The sequence below is a fragment of the Bufo gargarizans genome, unplaced genomic scaffold (assembly GCF_014858855.1).
Source record: "Bufo gargarizans isolate SCDJY-AF-19 unplaced genomic scaffold, ASM1485885v1 original_scaffold_926_pilon, whole genome shotgun sequence".
Classification (NCBI taxonomy): Eukaryota; Metazoa; Chordata; class Amphibia; order Anura; family Bufonidae; genus Bufo; species Bufo gargarizans.
In genome coordinates, this window is record NW_025334759.1 from 212,501 (window position 1) to 229,149 (window position 16,649).

The 16,649-nt window shown below is 44.5% G+C and overlaps 1 protein-coding gene across 1 annotated transcript in view; it reads right to left on the reverse strand.

The window, feature by feature from the left end:
* LOC122924243 overlaps positions 1 to 14,072 on the reverse strand; it is a 59,095-nt gene extending 45,023 nt beyond the window's left edge. Inside the window, exons 1-2 of the mRNA XM_044275176.1 lie at positions 14,022 to 14,072; positions 13,249 to 13,311 (exon numbers count right to left, since the gene is read on the reverse strand). Coding sequence (XP_044131111.1) covers positions 13,249 to 13,311; positions 14,022 to 14,057 — 99 coding nt within the window. The 5' untranslated portion in view covers positions 14,058 to 14,072. The remainder of the gene's footprint in view (positions 1 to 13,248; positions 13,312 to 14,021) is intronic.
* Positions 14,073 to 16,649: the final 2,577 nt, after the last annotated feature.

A 16,649-nucleotide genomic window follows, 5' to 3' on the forward strand; every position in this document is an offset into this window, starting at 1 on the left:
AGATATAGATAGATATATATTTATATTAAAAGCACCTAAATGAGAGGTATTTTGTAAGACTAATCAGGCACAATACCCCATATGGGGTAATAAGGAAAAAGGATTGCGCTGCAAGAGAAGATTCTTTTAGATGTTCCTTTTATCTTTTTCTTTTCTTACAATCGGAAAAATCTTCAGTTAGATGGACCACAATCAATAAATTCTCAACGGTTGCATGGAAACCTAAAAGTAGCAACAAAATACGCACTATGGTGTAGTATGTACTGAACACCTATCGCATAAGGTGCATGCAATATCCTCGCAAAACTCGCTCGTGATGCGCATAGAAAAAGACCGGTGCGTCTTCAACCAAGGAACTCTAGTTGTGAAGCAGGCAGGGAACAGGAGCCGTTGATTCAGGAGATCTTTGTCAGAACCACGATCCCACCAGCAGAGCGTCGTTTCGTGGTATCACCCGTCTCACACTTCCATAGGACTCAAAGAGGAAGGAAGGTGCAGAAATGGTGAAGTACGTATGAGTGGTTGTAGATAAAAATGGTTTATTGTACTTACAAAAATACAAAGATAAAATAGTGTTTAAGAACAGTCTTAGTTGCCTGACCCGGGTTTCGCCATAATGCTTCGTCTGGGGCATTGATTGCTAATTGGGAACTGCTGGATTTAAAATCATAAGGATACCTCCCTTCTAGTCTACGTCACAGTGACCTATGAACCTTTTTTGCACATTTCATAATACTCCATAAAATAAGGGGGGGGGGGGGGAAGAAACCATATAGTTCCAGCCACACATGTAATTAACTAAATCGGACAGTCTCAAAAACTTTCTAGCAGAGATATATAGTGTGTCAATTACAGGGCCTCTAACTCCTCCTATTTATTCAAATACTAACTCCTACCTTTATACCTAGCCTATGCAGGCATTGACATCACATTCTATGTTTAACCCTGAGGTTGAATCGTGTTTAACAAATACATCCACTCTACCTCCCTCCTATTTAAAATCGCAACAAAATCTCCACGTACGGGGGTATGGACCATCTCAATCCCAGTAAAATGCAAACCCCTAGGATTTTTTGGGTAATGGATTTTGAAATGTAAAGAGTCCCTTTTTTATATTGCAAATGTGCTCCTGAACTCGGGTTTTAAGGCTGCGTGTGGTCCTACCCACATATTGGAGGCCACAAGGGCACTCCAATAGATAGATAACACCTACATTGTTGCAGGAGATGTTGCCTCTTATTTTAAAAGTTTCTCCATTTATTTTATTTGATTGGATGGTGTCCACAAACATAGCTCGATCCTTTTGTATGCGGTTTCTGCAGGGTATGCAGAAACTGCAACATGTGAATTTTCCCTTATTAGTGACTATGCGTTTTTTTATTAGTCGCAAAGCTGGCACTGTGGACTAATCTATTAGTCAAATTGCTTGCTCTTTTAAAGACTAGAGGGGGTTTGTCTGGAATCTCCTTACTAAGGACAGGATCATTCTTCAAAATATGCCAATTTTTATTGATAATATTTTTAATATGGCCCACTTTGGAATTTTACTGGGTCAAAAAGCTAAACCTAAAATTATTTTTTTGCTGATCTATCTTTTTCTTTACCGTGAGCCTATTACCATCACGTTGATCTATCTCTTTTCTGCAATGGTCCAAAAATTCTTCCTCATACCCTTTTTCTAAAAATCTTTGATCATCTGACCCTGTTCCCTAAAATCTTCTGTTTTGGTGCAATTTTTAGAAATGCGCTGAAACTGACTTTTTGGTATATTTTTAAGCCAAGAATGATGATGGCAGCTATTAAGTCCAATGTAGGTATTCACATCTAGTTTTGAAAAAGGTCTTAGTTTTCAACCTGTTATCTTCCATGAAAATGACCTGGTCATTTTCATGGAAGATAACAGGTTGAAAACTAAGACCTTTTTCAAAACTATAGATGTGAATACCTACATTGGACTTAATAGCTGCCATCATCATTCTTGGCTTAAAAATATACCAAAAAGTCAGTCAGTGTCAGTGACTAATAGATTAGTCCACAGTGTCAGCTTTGCGACTACTAAAAAACTCATAGTCACTAATAAGGGAAAATTCACATGGTGCAGTTTCTGCATACCCTGCAGAAACCGCATACAAAAAGGATCGAGCTATGTTTGTGGACACCATCCAATAAAAGAAATGGAGAAACTTTTAAAATAAGAGGCAACATCTCCTGCAACAATGTGGGTGTTATCTATCTATTGGAGTGCCCTTGTGGCCTCCAATATGTGGGTAGGACCACACGCAGCCTTAAAACCCGAGTTCAGGAGCACATTTGCAATATAAAAAGGACTCGAGACGCATAGCGTCTCTTTACATTTCAAAATCCACCACCCAAAAATTCCTAGGGGTTTGCGCTTTACTGGGATTGAGATAGTCCATACCCCCGTACGTGGAGGAGATTTTGTTGCGATTTTAAATAGGAGGGAGGTAGAGTGGATGTATTTGTTAAACACGATTCGACCTCAGGGGTTAAACATAGAATGTGATGTCAATGCCTGCATAGGCTAGGTATAAAGGTAGGAGTTAGTATTTGAATAAATAGGAGGAGTTAGAGGCCCTGTAATTGACACACTATATATCTCTGCTAGAAAGTTTTTTATGAGAATGCTGGGCTGTCTTTAAAGGGCTTCTGTCACCCCACTAAAGTGATTTTTTTTTCTTGGGCTGGTGAAATTAGTTATATTGCGATATATCACAATATAATTGTGTTACTTACTTTGATCCAGCAGTTTCTTCAAAAAACGAAGTTTTATAATATGTAAATTCGGTCTCTAACAGCAAGTAGGGCGGCTACTTGCTGCTGCAGAAATCCGCCCTCTCGTCGTGTTGATTGACAGGGCCAGCCGGGATCTCCTCCTCCGGCCAGCCCTGTCAATCAACACGACGAGGGGGCGGATTTCTGCAGCAGCTAGCAGCAAGTAGCCGCCCTACTTGCTGTTAGAGACCGAATTTACATATGATAAATAGAGTTGAGCGAACACCTGGATGTTCGGGTTCGAGAAGTTCGGCCGAACATCCCGGAAATGTTCGGGTTCGGGATCCGAACCCGATCCGAACTTCGTCCCGAACCCGAACCCCATTGAAGTCAATGGGGACCCGAACTTTTCGGCACTAAAAAGGCTGTAAAACAGCCCAGGAAAGAGCTAGAGGGCTGCAAAAGGCAGCAACATGTAGGTAAATCCCCTGCAAACAAATGTGGATAGGGAAATGAATTAAAATAAAAATTAAATAAATAAAAATTAACCAAAATCAATTGGAGAGAGGTTCCATAGCAGAGAATCTGGCTTCCCGTCACCCACCACTGGAACAGTCCATTCTCAGATATTTAGGCCCCGGCACCCAGGCAGAGGAGAGAGGTCCCGTAACAGAGAATCTGTCTTCATGTCAGCAGAGAATTAGTCTGCATGTCATAGCAGAGAATGAGGCTTCACGTCAGCCACCACTGCAACAGTCCATTGGCATATATTTAGGCCCAGCACCCAGGCAGAGGAGGGAGGTCCCGTAACAGAGAATCTGTCTTCATGTCAGCAGAGAATTAGTCTGCATGTCATAGCAGAGAATGAGGCTTCACGTCAGCCACCACTGCAACAGTCCATTGGCATATATTTAGGCCCAGCACACACACAGGCAGAGGAGAGAGGTCCCGTAACAGAGAATCTGGCTTCATGTCAGCAGAGAATCAGTCTGCATGTCATAGCAGAGAATGAGGCTTCACGTCAGCCACCACTGCAACAGTCCATTGGCATATATTTAGGCCCAGCACACACACAGGCAGAGGAGAGAGGTCCCGTAACAGAGGATCTGGCTTCATGTCAGCAGAGAATCAGTCTGCATGTCATAGCAGAGAATCAGGCTTCACGTCAGCCACCACTGCAACAGTCCATTGTCATAAATTTAGGCCCAGCACCCAGGCAGAGGAGAGAGGTCCCGTAACAGAGGATCTGGCTTCATGTCAGCAGAGAATCAGTCTGCATGTCATAGCAGAGAATGAGGCTTCACGTCACCCACCACTGCAACAGTCCATTGGCATATATTTAGGCCTAGCACACAGGCAGAGCAGAGAGGTCCCGTAACAGACAATCTGGCTTCATGTCAGCAGAGAATCAGTCTGCATGTCATAGCAGAGAATCAGGCTTCACGTCAGCCACCACTGCAACAGTCCATTGGCATATATTTAGGCCCAGCACCCAGGCAGAGGAGGGAGGTCCCGTAACAGAGAATCTGTCTTCATGTCAGCAGAGAATTAGTCTGCATGTCATAGCAGAGAATGAGGCTTCACGTCAGCCACCACTGCAACAGTCCATTGGCATATATTTAGGCCCAGCACACACACAGGCAGAGGAGAGAGGTCCCGTAACAGAGGATCTGGCTTCATGTCAGCAGAGAATCAGTCTGCATGTCATAGCAGAGAATCAGGCTTCACGTCAGCCACCACTGCAACAGTCCATTGGCATATATTTAGGCCTAGCACACAGGCAGAGGAGAGAGGTCCCGTAACAGACAATCTGGCTTCATGTCAGCAGAGAATCAGTCTGCATGTCATAGCAGAGAATGAGGCTTCACGTCAGCCACCACTGCAACAGTCCATTGTCATAAATTTAGGCCCAGCACCCAGGCAGAGGAGGGAGGTCCCGTAACAGACAATCTGGCTTCATGTCAGCAGAGAATTAGTCTGCATGTCATAGCAGAGAATCAGGCTTCATGTCAGCCACCACTGCAACAGTCCATTGGCATATATTTAGGCCTAGCACACAGGCAGAGGAGAGGTTCATTCAACTTTGGGTAGCATCGCAATATAATGGTAAAATGAAAATAAAAATAGGATTGAATGAGGAAGTGCCCTGGAGTCCAATAATATATGGTTATGGGGAGGTAGTTAATGTCTAATCTGGACAAGGGACGGACAGGTCCTGTGGGATCCATGCCTGGTTCATTTTTATGAACGTCAGCTTGTCCACATTGGCTGTAGACAGGCGGCTGCGTTTGTCTGTAATGACGCCCCCTGCCGTGCTGAATACACGTTCAGACAAAACGCTGGCTGCCGGGCAGGCCAGCACCTCCAAGGCATAAAAGGCTAGCTCTGGCCACGTGGACAATTTAGAGACCCAGAAGTTGAATGGGGCCGAACCATCAGTCAGTACGTGGAGGGGTGTGCACACGTACTGTTCCACCATGTTAGTGAAATGTTGCCTCCTGCTAACACGTTGCGTATCAGGTGGTGGTGCAGTTAGCTGTGGCGTGTTGACAAAAGTTTTCCACATCTCTGCCATGCTAACCCTGCCCTCAAGAGGAGCTGGCCGTGACACAGCTGCCTTGGCGACCTCTTGCTCCTCCTCTGCCTTGGCCTTGGGCTTCCACTTGTTCCCCTGTGACATTTGGGAATGCTCTCAGTAGCGCGTCTACCAACGTGCGCTTGTACTCGCGCATCTTCCTATCACGCTCCAGTGCAGGAAGTAAGGTGGGCACATTGTCTTTGTAGCGTGGATCCAGCAGGGTGGCAACCCAGTAGTCCGCACAGGTTAAAATGTGGGCAACTCTGCTGTCGTTGCGCAGGCACTGCAGCATGTAGTCGCTCATGTGTGCCAGGCTGCCCAGGGATAAGGACAAGCTGTCCTCTGTGGGAGGCGTATCGTCATCGTCCTGCCTTTCCCCCCAGCCACGCACCAGTGATGGACCCGAGCTGCGTTGGGTGCCACCCCGCTGTGACCATGCTTCATCCTCATCCTCCTCCACCTCCTCCTCATCCTCGTCCTCCAGTAGTGGGCCCTGGCTGGCCACATTTGTACCTGGCCTCTGCTGTTGCCAAAAACCTCCCTCTGAGTCACTTCGAAGAGACTGGCCTGAAAGTGCTAAAAATGACCCCTCTTCCTCCTCCTCCTCCTCCTCCTGGGCCACCTCCTCTTCCATCATCGCCCTAAGTGTTTTCTCAAGGAGACATAGAAGTGGTATTGTAACGCTGATAACGGCTGTCATCGCCACTGGCCATGTTGGTGGAGTACTCGAAACAGCGCAACAGGGCACACAGGTCTCGCATGGAGGCCCAGTCATTGGTGGTGAAGTGGTGCTGTTCTGTAGTGCGACTGACCCGTGCGTGCTGCAGCTGAAACTCCACTATGGCCTGCTGCTGCTCGCACAGTCTGTCCAGCATGTGCAAGGTGGAGTTCCACCTGGTGGGCACGTCGCATATGAGGCGGTGAGCGGGAAGGCCGAAGTTACGCTGTAGCGCAGACAGGCGAGCAGCAGCAGGATGTGAACGCCGGAAGCGCGAACAGACGGCCCGCACTTTATGCAGCAGCTCTGACATGTCGGGGTAGTTGTGAATGAACTTCTGCACCACCAAATTCAGCACATGCGCCAAGCAAGGGATGTGCGTCAAATTGGCTAGTCCCAGAGCTGCAACGAGATTTCGCCCATTATCACACACCACCAGGCCGGGCTTGAGGCTCACCGGCAGCAACCACTCGTCGGTCTGTTGTTCTATACCCCGCCACAACTCCTGTGCGGTGTGGGGCCTGTCCCCCAAACATATGAGTTTCAGAATGGCCTGCTGACGTTTACCCCGGGCTGTGCTGAAGTTGGTGGTGAAGGTGTGTGGCTGACTGGATGAGCAGGTGGAAGAAGAGGAGGAGGAAGCCGAGAAGGAGGAGGTGGCAACAGGAGGCAAAGAATGTTGCCCTGCGATCCTTGGCGGCGGAAGGACGTGCGCCAAACAGCTCTCCGCCTGGGGCCCAGCTGCCACTACATTTACCCAGTGTGCAGTTAGGGAGATATAGCGTCCCTGGCCGTGCTTACTGGTCCACGTATCTGTGGTTAGGTGGACCTTGCCACAGATGGCGTTGCGCAGTGCACACTTGATTTTATCGGATACTTGGTTGTGCAGGGAAGGCACGGCTCTCTTGGAGAAGTAGTGCCGGCTGGGAACAACATACTGTGGGACAGCAAGCGACATGAGCTGTTTGAAGCTGTCTGTGTCCACCAGCCTAAATGACAGCATTTCATAGGCCAGTAGTTTAGAAATGCTGGCATTCAGGGCCAGGGATCGAGGGTGGCTAGGTGGGAATTTACGCTTTCTATCAAATGTTTGTGAGATGGAGAGCTGAACGCTGGCGTGTGACATGGTTGAGACGCTTGGTGACGGAGGTGGTGGTGGTGGTGTTGGTGGTACATCCCCTGTTTGCTGGGCGGCAGGTGCCAACGTTCCTCCAGAGGCGGAGGAAGAGGCCGAGGCGGCAGCAGCAGAATAGGCCGAGGCGGCAGCAGCAGAAGAGGTAGCAGGGGGAGCCTGAGTGACTTCCTTGGTTTTAAGGTGTTTACTCCACTGCAGTTCATGCTTTGCATGCAGGTGCCTGGTCATGCAGGTTGTGCTCAGGTTCAGAACGTTAATGCCTCGCTTCAGGCTCTGATGGCACAGCGTGCAAACCACTCGGGTCTTGTCGTCAGCACATTGTTTGAAGAAGTGCCATGCCAGGGAACTCCTTGAAGCTGCCTTTGGGGTGCTCGGTCCCAGATGGCGGCGGTCAGTAGCAGGCGGAGTCTCTTGGCGGCGGGTGTTCTGCTTTTGCCCACTGCTCCCTCTTTTGCTACGCTGTTGGCTCGGTCTCACCACTGCCTCTTCCTCCGAACTGTGAAAGTCAGTGGCACGACCTTCATTCCATGTGGGGTCTAGGACCTCATCGTCCCCTGCATCGTCTTCCACCCAGTCTTGATCCCTGACCTCCTGTTCAGTCTGCACACTGCAGAAAGACGCAGCAGTTGGCACCTGTGTTTCGTCATCATCAGAGACATGCTGAGGTGGTATTCCCATGTCCTCATCATCAGGAAACATAAGTGGTTGTGCGTCAGTGCATTCTATGTCTTTCACCGCTGGGGAAGGGCTAGGTGGATGCCCTTGGGAAACCCTGCCAGCGGAGTCTTCAAACAGCATAAGAGACTGCTGCATAACTTGAGGCTGAGACAGTTTCCCTGGTATGCATGGGGGTGATGTGACAGACTGATGGGGTTGGTTTTCAGGCGCCATCTGTGCGCTTTCTGCAGAAGACTGGGTGGGAGATAATGTGAACGTGCTGGATCCACTGTCGGCCACCCAATTGACTAATGCCTGTACCTGCTCAGGCCTTACCATCCTTAGAACGGCATTGGGCCCCACCATATATCGCTGTAAATTCTGGCGGCTACTGGGACCTGAGGTAGTTGGTACACTAGGACGTGTGGATGTGGCAGAACGGCCACGTCCTCTCCCAGCACCAGAGGGTCCACTAACACCACCACGACCATGTCCACGTCCGCGTCCCTTTCTAGATGTTTTTCTCATTGTTATGGTTCACCACAACAACAAATATATTATTTGGCCCAATGTATTGTATTCAAATTCAGCGGGATATAAATTTGAGGCCTAGTATTTAGGCGCTGGGTGACCGGTATGGATTTAGTGACAGAATTAGACTTGGAAATGCACAGAAGCGTGTGTGTGAAGTTATTCTGAATGACCCTATGTGCACCTTCAATATGATCTACCCTTTTAGGGATAGATTTCAAATAGCTCTGATATAGCAGAAACGACTAAATTATGAAATTGCTAAATTGGGAATTGTATTTCAACCCAGAACAAAAAATGTGCTTTGACGGACACTAAATAACTTTCCCAGCCACAACAGGACAGCGGTAACGAGAGATTTAGCAGGATATAAATTTGAGGCCTAGTATTTAGGCGCTGGGTGACAGGTATGGGTTTAGTGCCAGAATTAGACTTAGAAATACACAGTAGCGGGTGTGTGTGAAGTTATTCTGAATGACCCAATGTGCACCTTGAATATTATATACCCTTTTAGGGATAGATTTCAAATAGCTCTGATATAGCAGAAACCACTAAATTATGAAATTGCTAAATTGGGAATTGTATTTCAACCCAGAACAAGAAATGTGCTTGAACGGACACTAAATAACTCGCCCAGCTACAGCACTAAGGACAGATTTAGCGGGATATAAATTTGAGGCCTAGTATTTAGGCGCTGGGTGACAGGTATGGGTTTAGTGCCAGAATTAGACTTGGAAATACACAGTAGCGGGTGTGTGTGAAGTTATTCTGAATGACCCAATGTGCACCTTGAATATTATATACCCTTTTAGGGATAGATTTCAAATAGCTCTGATATAGCAGAAACCACTAAATTATGAAATTGCTAAATTGGGAATTGTATTTCAACCCAGAACAAGAAATGTGCTTGAACGGACACTAAATAACTCGCCCAGCTACAGCACTAGGGACAGATTTAGCTGGATATAAATTTGAGGCCTAGTATTTAGGCGCTGCGTGACAGGTATGGGTTTAGTGACAGAATTAGACTTGGAAATACACAGTAGCGGGTGTGTGTGAAGTTATTCTGAATGACCCAATGTGCACCTTGAATATTATATACCCTTTTAGGGATAGATTTCAAATAGCTCTGATATAGCAGAAACCACTAAATTATGAAATTGCTAAATTGGGAATTGTATTTCAACCCAGAACAAGAAATGTGCTTGAACGGACACTAAATAACTCGCCCAGCTACAGCACTAGGGACAGATTTAGCGGGATATAAATTTGAGGCCTAGTATTTAGGCGCTGGGTGACCGGTATGGATTTAGTGACAGAATTAGACTGGGATATGGCCAAAAAATAAACAGACTATTGCTGGTTAAATGCACTTGGTGTGACAGCTTCACCCTGATGTAGGCTTTAGCCAAAAAACAACCACACCATTGAGGGTTAAATGCACTTGGTGACAGGCGCAGCTTGCCCCTGATTTAGTATATGGCCAAAAAATGAACAGACTATTGCTGGTTAAATGCACTTGGTGTGACAGCTTCACCCTGATGTAGGCTTTAGCCAAAAAACAACCACACCATTGAGGGTTAAATGCACTTGGTGACAGGCGCAGCTTGCCCCTGATTTTGTATATGGCCAAAAAATGAACAGACTATTGCTGGTTAAATGCACTTGGTGTGACAGCTTCACCCTGATGTAGGCTTTAGCCAAAAAACAACCACACCATTGAGGGTTAAATGCACTTGGTGACAGGCGCAGCTTGCCCCTGATTTTGTATATGGCCAAAAAATGAACAGACTATTGCTGGTTAAATGCACTTGGTGTGACAGCTTCACCCTGATGTAGGCTTTAGCCAAAAAACAACCACACCATTGAGGGTTAAATGCACTTGGTCGCAGCTTGTGCTGGCGCACCACAAGACACAAAATGGCCGCCGATCACCCCAGAAAAATGTGACTGACAAACGGTCTGTGCAGCCTAAAAACAGTGAGCAATTGAGGATCAGCAGCTCAATGATCCACAGCTGCAGATCGATCAGTTAATCAAGTCCTTTGGAGGAGTTAATCTGCCTAATCTCGCCCTACTGTCGCAGCCGCAACCTCTCCCTACGCTAATCAGAGCAGAGTGACGGGCGGCGCTATGTGACTCCAGCTTAAATAGAGGCTGGGTCACATGGTGCTCTGGCCAATCACAGCCATGCCAATAGTAGGCATGGCTGTGATGGCCTCTTGGGGCAAGTAGTATGACGCTTGTTGATTGGCTGCTTTGCAGCCTTTCAAAAAGCGCCAAGAAAGCGTCACAAAAGCGCGAAGAAAGCGACGAACACCGAACCCGGACTTTTACGAAAATGTCCGGGTTCGGGTCCGTGTCACGGACACCCCAAAATTCGGTACGAACCCGAACTATACAGTTCGAGTTCGCTCATCCCTAATGATAAAACTTCGTTTTTTGAAGAAACTGCTGGATCAAAGTAAGTAACACAATTCTATTGTGATATATAGCAATATAACTAATTTCACTAGCCCAAAAAAAAAAAAAAAAAAAAAAATCACTTTAGTGGGGTGACAGAAGCCCTTTAATATTGATTGGACCCTGAGCAAAAATTTACTTGGGCCCCCTGGATCCCGCCTTCCCACACCTTAGCAGACAATCACGCCCTCCACCACAACACACAAAAAATCCACACATCTGGTAGAGTACAGTGAATGACTAAAAACTTTCAGTTCTGAAGACTCCAGCGGCTCAGGATCAGTGTTCTGGGCAGCTGGGCTCAGGCTGGAAGTGGGCACCGCTCTGCAGGGAGACCAGGGCTCGGCTCACCCTAGTGTTACAGTGCACCCCAGCACCCCACAGTATGCAGTATAGCACCCTATAGTATACAGCACCACACAGCATGCAGTATAGCACCCCACACTATACAGTACACCACAGTATATAGTAGAGCAGCCCACAGTATACAGCACCCCAAACTATACACGATACAGCCCCCCACACTATACAGTACAGCAGTATAGCACTCCACAATATACAGCCCCCCACACAGTATACAGCATCCCCCACACAGTATAAGGCCCTCACACAGTATACAGCACTCCACTATACAGTAGTTTACAGTATATTAACATAACAGCCCCTGTCACCTTTTTCTGATGAAATCTTCACACAAAAAAGCTCCACAGTTAACTTCTGCAACACTCCTGATAGGACCTGTGATGACCTCATAGCCATGTGACCAGTAATTGCTAGGTTACTGGTCACATGGTGATGATGTCATTAAGGTCCTAGAGCACAACGTTAAAGTACACCGACAGCTTGACACCCAGGGCAGTAGCTAGCAGGGCTCAAGAGGCAGCTGCCATGGGCCCCCCAGGAGCTGCCCCTTTTGCCCCTTGGTAAAGACGGCCCTGTGAGACTGTCCGATTTAGTTAACTACATGTGTGGCTGGAACTATATGGTTTCTTTTTTTCCCCCTCTTATTTTATGGAGTATTATGAAATGTGCAAAAAAGGTTCATAGGTCACTGTGACGTAGACTAGAAGGGAGGTATCCTTGTGATTTTAAATCCAGCAGTTCCCAATTAGCAATCAACGCCCCAGACAAAGCATTATGGCGAAACCTGGGTCGGGCAACTAAGACTGTTCTTAAACACTATTTTATCTTTGTATTTTTGTAAGTACAATAAACCATTTATCTATAACCACTTGTACGTACTTCACTATTTCTGCACCTTCCTTCCTCTTTGAGTCCCATGGAAGTGTGAGACGGGCGATACCACAAAACGACGCTCTGCTGGTGGGATCGTGGTTCTGACAAAGATTTCCTGAGTCGACGGCTCCTGTTTTCTGCCTGCTTCACAACTAGAGCTCCTTGGTTGAAGACGCACCGGTCTTTTTCTATGCGCATCACGAGCGAGTTTTGTGGGTATATCGCATGCACCTGATGCAATAGGTGTTCAGTACATACTACACCATAGTGCGTTTTTTGTTGCTACTTTTAGGTTTCCATGCAACCGGTGAGAATTTATTATTGATTGTGGTCCATCTAACTGAAGATTTTTCCAATTGTAAGAAAAGAAAAAAAGAGAAAAGGAACATCTAAAGAATCTTCTCTTGCAGCGCAATCCTTTTTCCTTATTACCTCATTCAACTGACTTTTTCCCACATTGTACTAGGATGTGCAGCGCTTGAGGGGACTAATTTCCTATACAGAGATTTTTGTGTCTTTTCCTAACAATACCCCATATATCGTCATTGCGGAGGGGGAGAGGACACTTGATTAACCTTTATTTTTCTTAGGGCACACGAACATACTTTCTTTTCGTGTCTGTTCAGTTTTTTTTTTGCGGACCGTATGCGGAACCATTCATTTTAATAGGTCCGCGAAAAAAAACTGAAGTTGCTTGTGTGCATTCCATTTCCGTTCCACCCAAAAAATAGAACATGTCATACAATTGTCTGCATTATGGACAAGGATAGTACAGTTCTATTAGGGGTCAGCTATTCTGTTCCGCAAAATACGTTATGCACACGGACGTCATCCGTATTTTTTGCGGATTCGTTTTTTGTGTAATGCAAAATACATATGGTCATGTGCATGAGCCCTTAGGCTGTTTCACATGGAGGCACACAGGGACATCGATCATCTATAATACAGAGTTAGAGCAGTGTGTCAGGGGAGCATACCTACATTGTACAGTATCAGATACATAATCTGACAGAACAAAAATCTGTATACCTCTGTATCAGATTGGGTGCAATGGGAGGTACTGTAGGACTCCAGAAACTGGATGACATATTAGACTTCTACTCAACTTGGATGTTGCATAGAGCCGTAATACAGTCATGTGCATTGTCCATAAAGGTAATCATTCTAAATAACTCAACTGGAATTTTTTCTTAATACCTTTAATTTCTTTTGCAGAGATTTGTAAGATATCTTTGGGGTTATCCCTATTCTTGGCCAGTTCTGAAAGAAAAGGTAAATAATAGAACTTTGTGGAAATAACTATAACCAGCTACAAGCCAGATTCACACAGAGCAGTTTTTTTTTCTTAACTAAAATATGGAATGGATGCAATAAAAAGAGGGAAACAAGTTCATATATTAATACGCCTTTGAAGATTAGCTAAGGGAAAAGTAACATAAACAAAACTGCATTAAATTCATAACAAAACTGCATTAAATTGCCCTGTGTAAACCAGAGTGTAATACTTATATGTATATTATTATATTACATGAAAGTTTCCATTCTAGTTATATAACAGGGCTGCCATATTCACACAGTTGTACAGACAATTGTATAGACATCTTTCTCTACCTTACTACACCTCATAGATGATGAAAAAGTACATACACCAACATTTTGCTTAAAATGGCTTACTTTAATTTCGGTTTATTGTACCTTCACTTAGCCATGTCATTTACTTCACAAAAACGTTATGGTAGGTGTAAAAAATGTTTAATGTGTAATACATTTCACAGCAATTACAAATTTATGAACATACTGCATACATTCTACACACAATAATGTAATTTTCACATGTGGAACGAATTCAAAAATTCTCCAAAATTGTCTTAAAATAAATGGGCTGATAAGAGATAAAATCGACACTGTGGCGCATTGAAAATTCTGTAAAAGTAACTAATCAGTTATTGATCAACTCTTTTTAAACTTACCTGTACCTTGTGTGTTGGATACCTCCAAAAGATCATTTTCTAAAATGAAAAAATATATACAAATTTTTGCAAAATTTTGCAGAGCTTAACAAAGCACTTACAGATTTTTTTTATTTATTTTTGCTCCAGTTGTAATGTTTACAAGGTAAATACTAGCTAGTCTCATAGGAATGAATAGAGTGACACACTTCTGGTCCAGAATAAAGAGGCTATATGATTTGCAGAGTCAGAGTGCTATCACATCATATAAATGCTCAAAAACAAGGTCAGAGCAAGTAGATCTCCTAAATAAAAGCAATAGGGAGATGGCCACTGAGGATCAGAATAAGGTAGACACTAAATGGGCTCATCAGTTCTATCTATACAATAGGAAAGAGTAATGGATATAGCTAGTGCCAGTACTGTTAATACAACTAGCAATATTACTTATGTACTTAATGCATGAATGTAGACATGGTACAAGCTAAACAAAGCTACATAAAGTATATATGAGCAAAGTACCGGGTCCAGATGGACTAGTGATGAGCGAAATGAAGTCCACCAAGTGGACTTCGTTACGAATTTCAAGATAAATCTCCTTGTGCTTCGCAAAAGCGAATCAATTTAAACTGAAATAGTGTAAAAAAAAACTAAAGAAATCATACCTGATCCATTTTCTCACGACAGGCCAGCCGCCACCATCTTGCTTGAAGATCTCAGCCAAAATCCTGTGCGCGGTGACGTATGAAGTCACCACTCAGCTGGCATGATAACGTCATCTAAGGCCATGCAAGATTTTGCACCAGACCTTCAAGCAAGATGGCGACAGCTGGCCCATCATGAGAAAATGAACCAAGTAAGTAAGATTTATTTCTTTTTTATAATTTTACACTGTATTATTCCTATCAGATGTTGGGATCAGCTATGAACTTGGCATCTGAGGTGTACAATGACGGGAGTGGTGCAAACCTTGTCATTGCACCCACTACTTACAAAGAAATGCGCTTTGTGACAAAATAATTAACTACAAAGCTGATTTTTTTTTGTGAAATTCAGCAAAACTGTGGAATCAAATTTTACAAAGCTTCGCTCATCTCTATTGATGACCTATCCTCTGGATATTTCATTAGTATCTGATCGGTAGAAGTCGACACCCGGGGCTCCCACCGTTCTCGCTGCTTTCCCTAGGCTGGATGACGACATATTCATCGACCACATGGCCTAGGCACAGCTCAGCCCCATAGAAGTGAATGGGGCTGAGCTGCGATACCAAGCACAGCTGCAATACAATGCACGGCACTTTGCTTGGTGAGCACAGAGAAGGAGTACCAATGCCTTCTCAAAAGTTGGATCGGCCGGGGTCCCGGGTGTCGGATCACCACTGATCACCAGAGGATAGGTCATATGCAGAGGATGGGTAATCAGTATTAAAATTTCAGAAAACTCTTTTAACTTCCATTGTGGGAAAAATGTTTGAAGGACTATTAAGAAACTATATACAGGAGTATATGACTGCATGGGGTTACCAAGGACAGAATACTAACCTGATTTGTTTGAGGATGTAAGTAGATGCCTGGGTAGAGGGCTGACTGTGGATATAATGTTCTTGGATTTTGCCAAGGCATTTAATATTGTCCTTCATAGATGCTTAATTGGTTAAATAAGGTCTGTAGGCTTAGTAAGCATAGTTTGTAATTGGACTGTAAACTAGCTGAAAGATCATATCCAGAGAGTTGTGGTCAGTTTTTCCTATTCTAAATGGTCACCTGTTATACATGTAAGTGGAAAGTGGTGTTGCCAAAGGTTCAGCGTTTGCTCCAGTATTGTTTAACTTATTTTTAATGACATATGTGAATGGAATAATAGATGATACCAAGCTATGTAGTACAGTGCATCTATGGAACATGTAAATCCATGTGGAAAATTAGATTTAAAGGGTTAAATGACCCAGATCAGCGATTCTGCTCACCCGGACCACTAGATCAGGGGAAACCTGTGCAGCTTTTATTCTAGATGCCTGTAAAAAAAGGCACTGGCCTAGAATAATGCCAATTAATGACCGCCATAAAAACACAATTAGCGGTCATTAAGGGGTTAATGGGGATAAATGTATGTATCTGAATACTAGCAATCTACATGTAACATATATCTTAGGGGGAGTAACACTGGGAGATTCACTTTTGGAGAAGGATTTGGCTGTCACTGTAGATCATAAACTAAACAGCATGCTATGTCAATCAGCTGTTTTTAAGGCCAGCAAAATACTGTCATGCGTTAACCCCTTATTGTCCAGTGCCATACATGTACAGTGCTGGTCAGGTTTTTAAAGATGGGCATCTTAATTCAGAAAATTTGTGAAATTTGGGCCATATCTCTTCTCGTCTGTAATATATTATTGTAATGTTTGTACAAACCGGATTCCCAAAAAGTTGGGACACTAAACAAATTGTGAATAAAAACTGGATGCAATGATGTGGAGGTGGCAAATGTCAATATTTTATTTGTAATAGAACGTAGATGACAGATCAAACGTTTCATCCGAGTAAATGTATAATTTTAAAGGAAAAATACATTGATTCAAATTTTTACGGTGTCAACAAATCCCCAAAAAGTTGGGACAAGTAGCAATAAGAGGCTGGAACAAGTAAA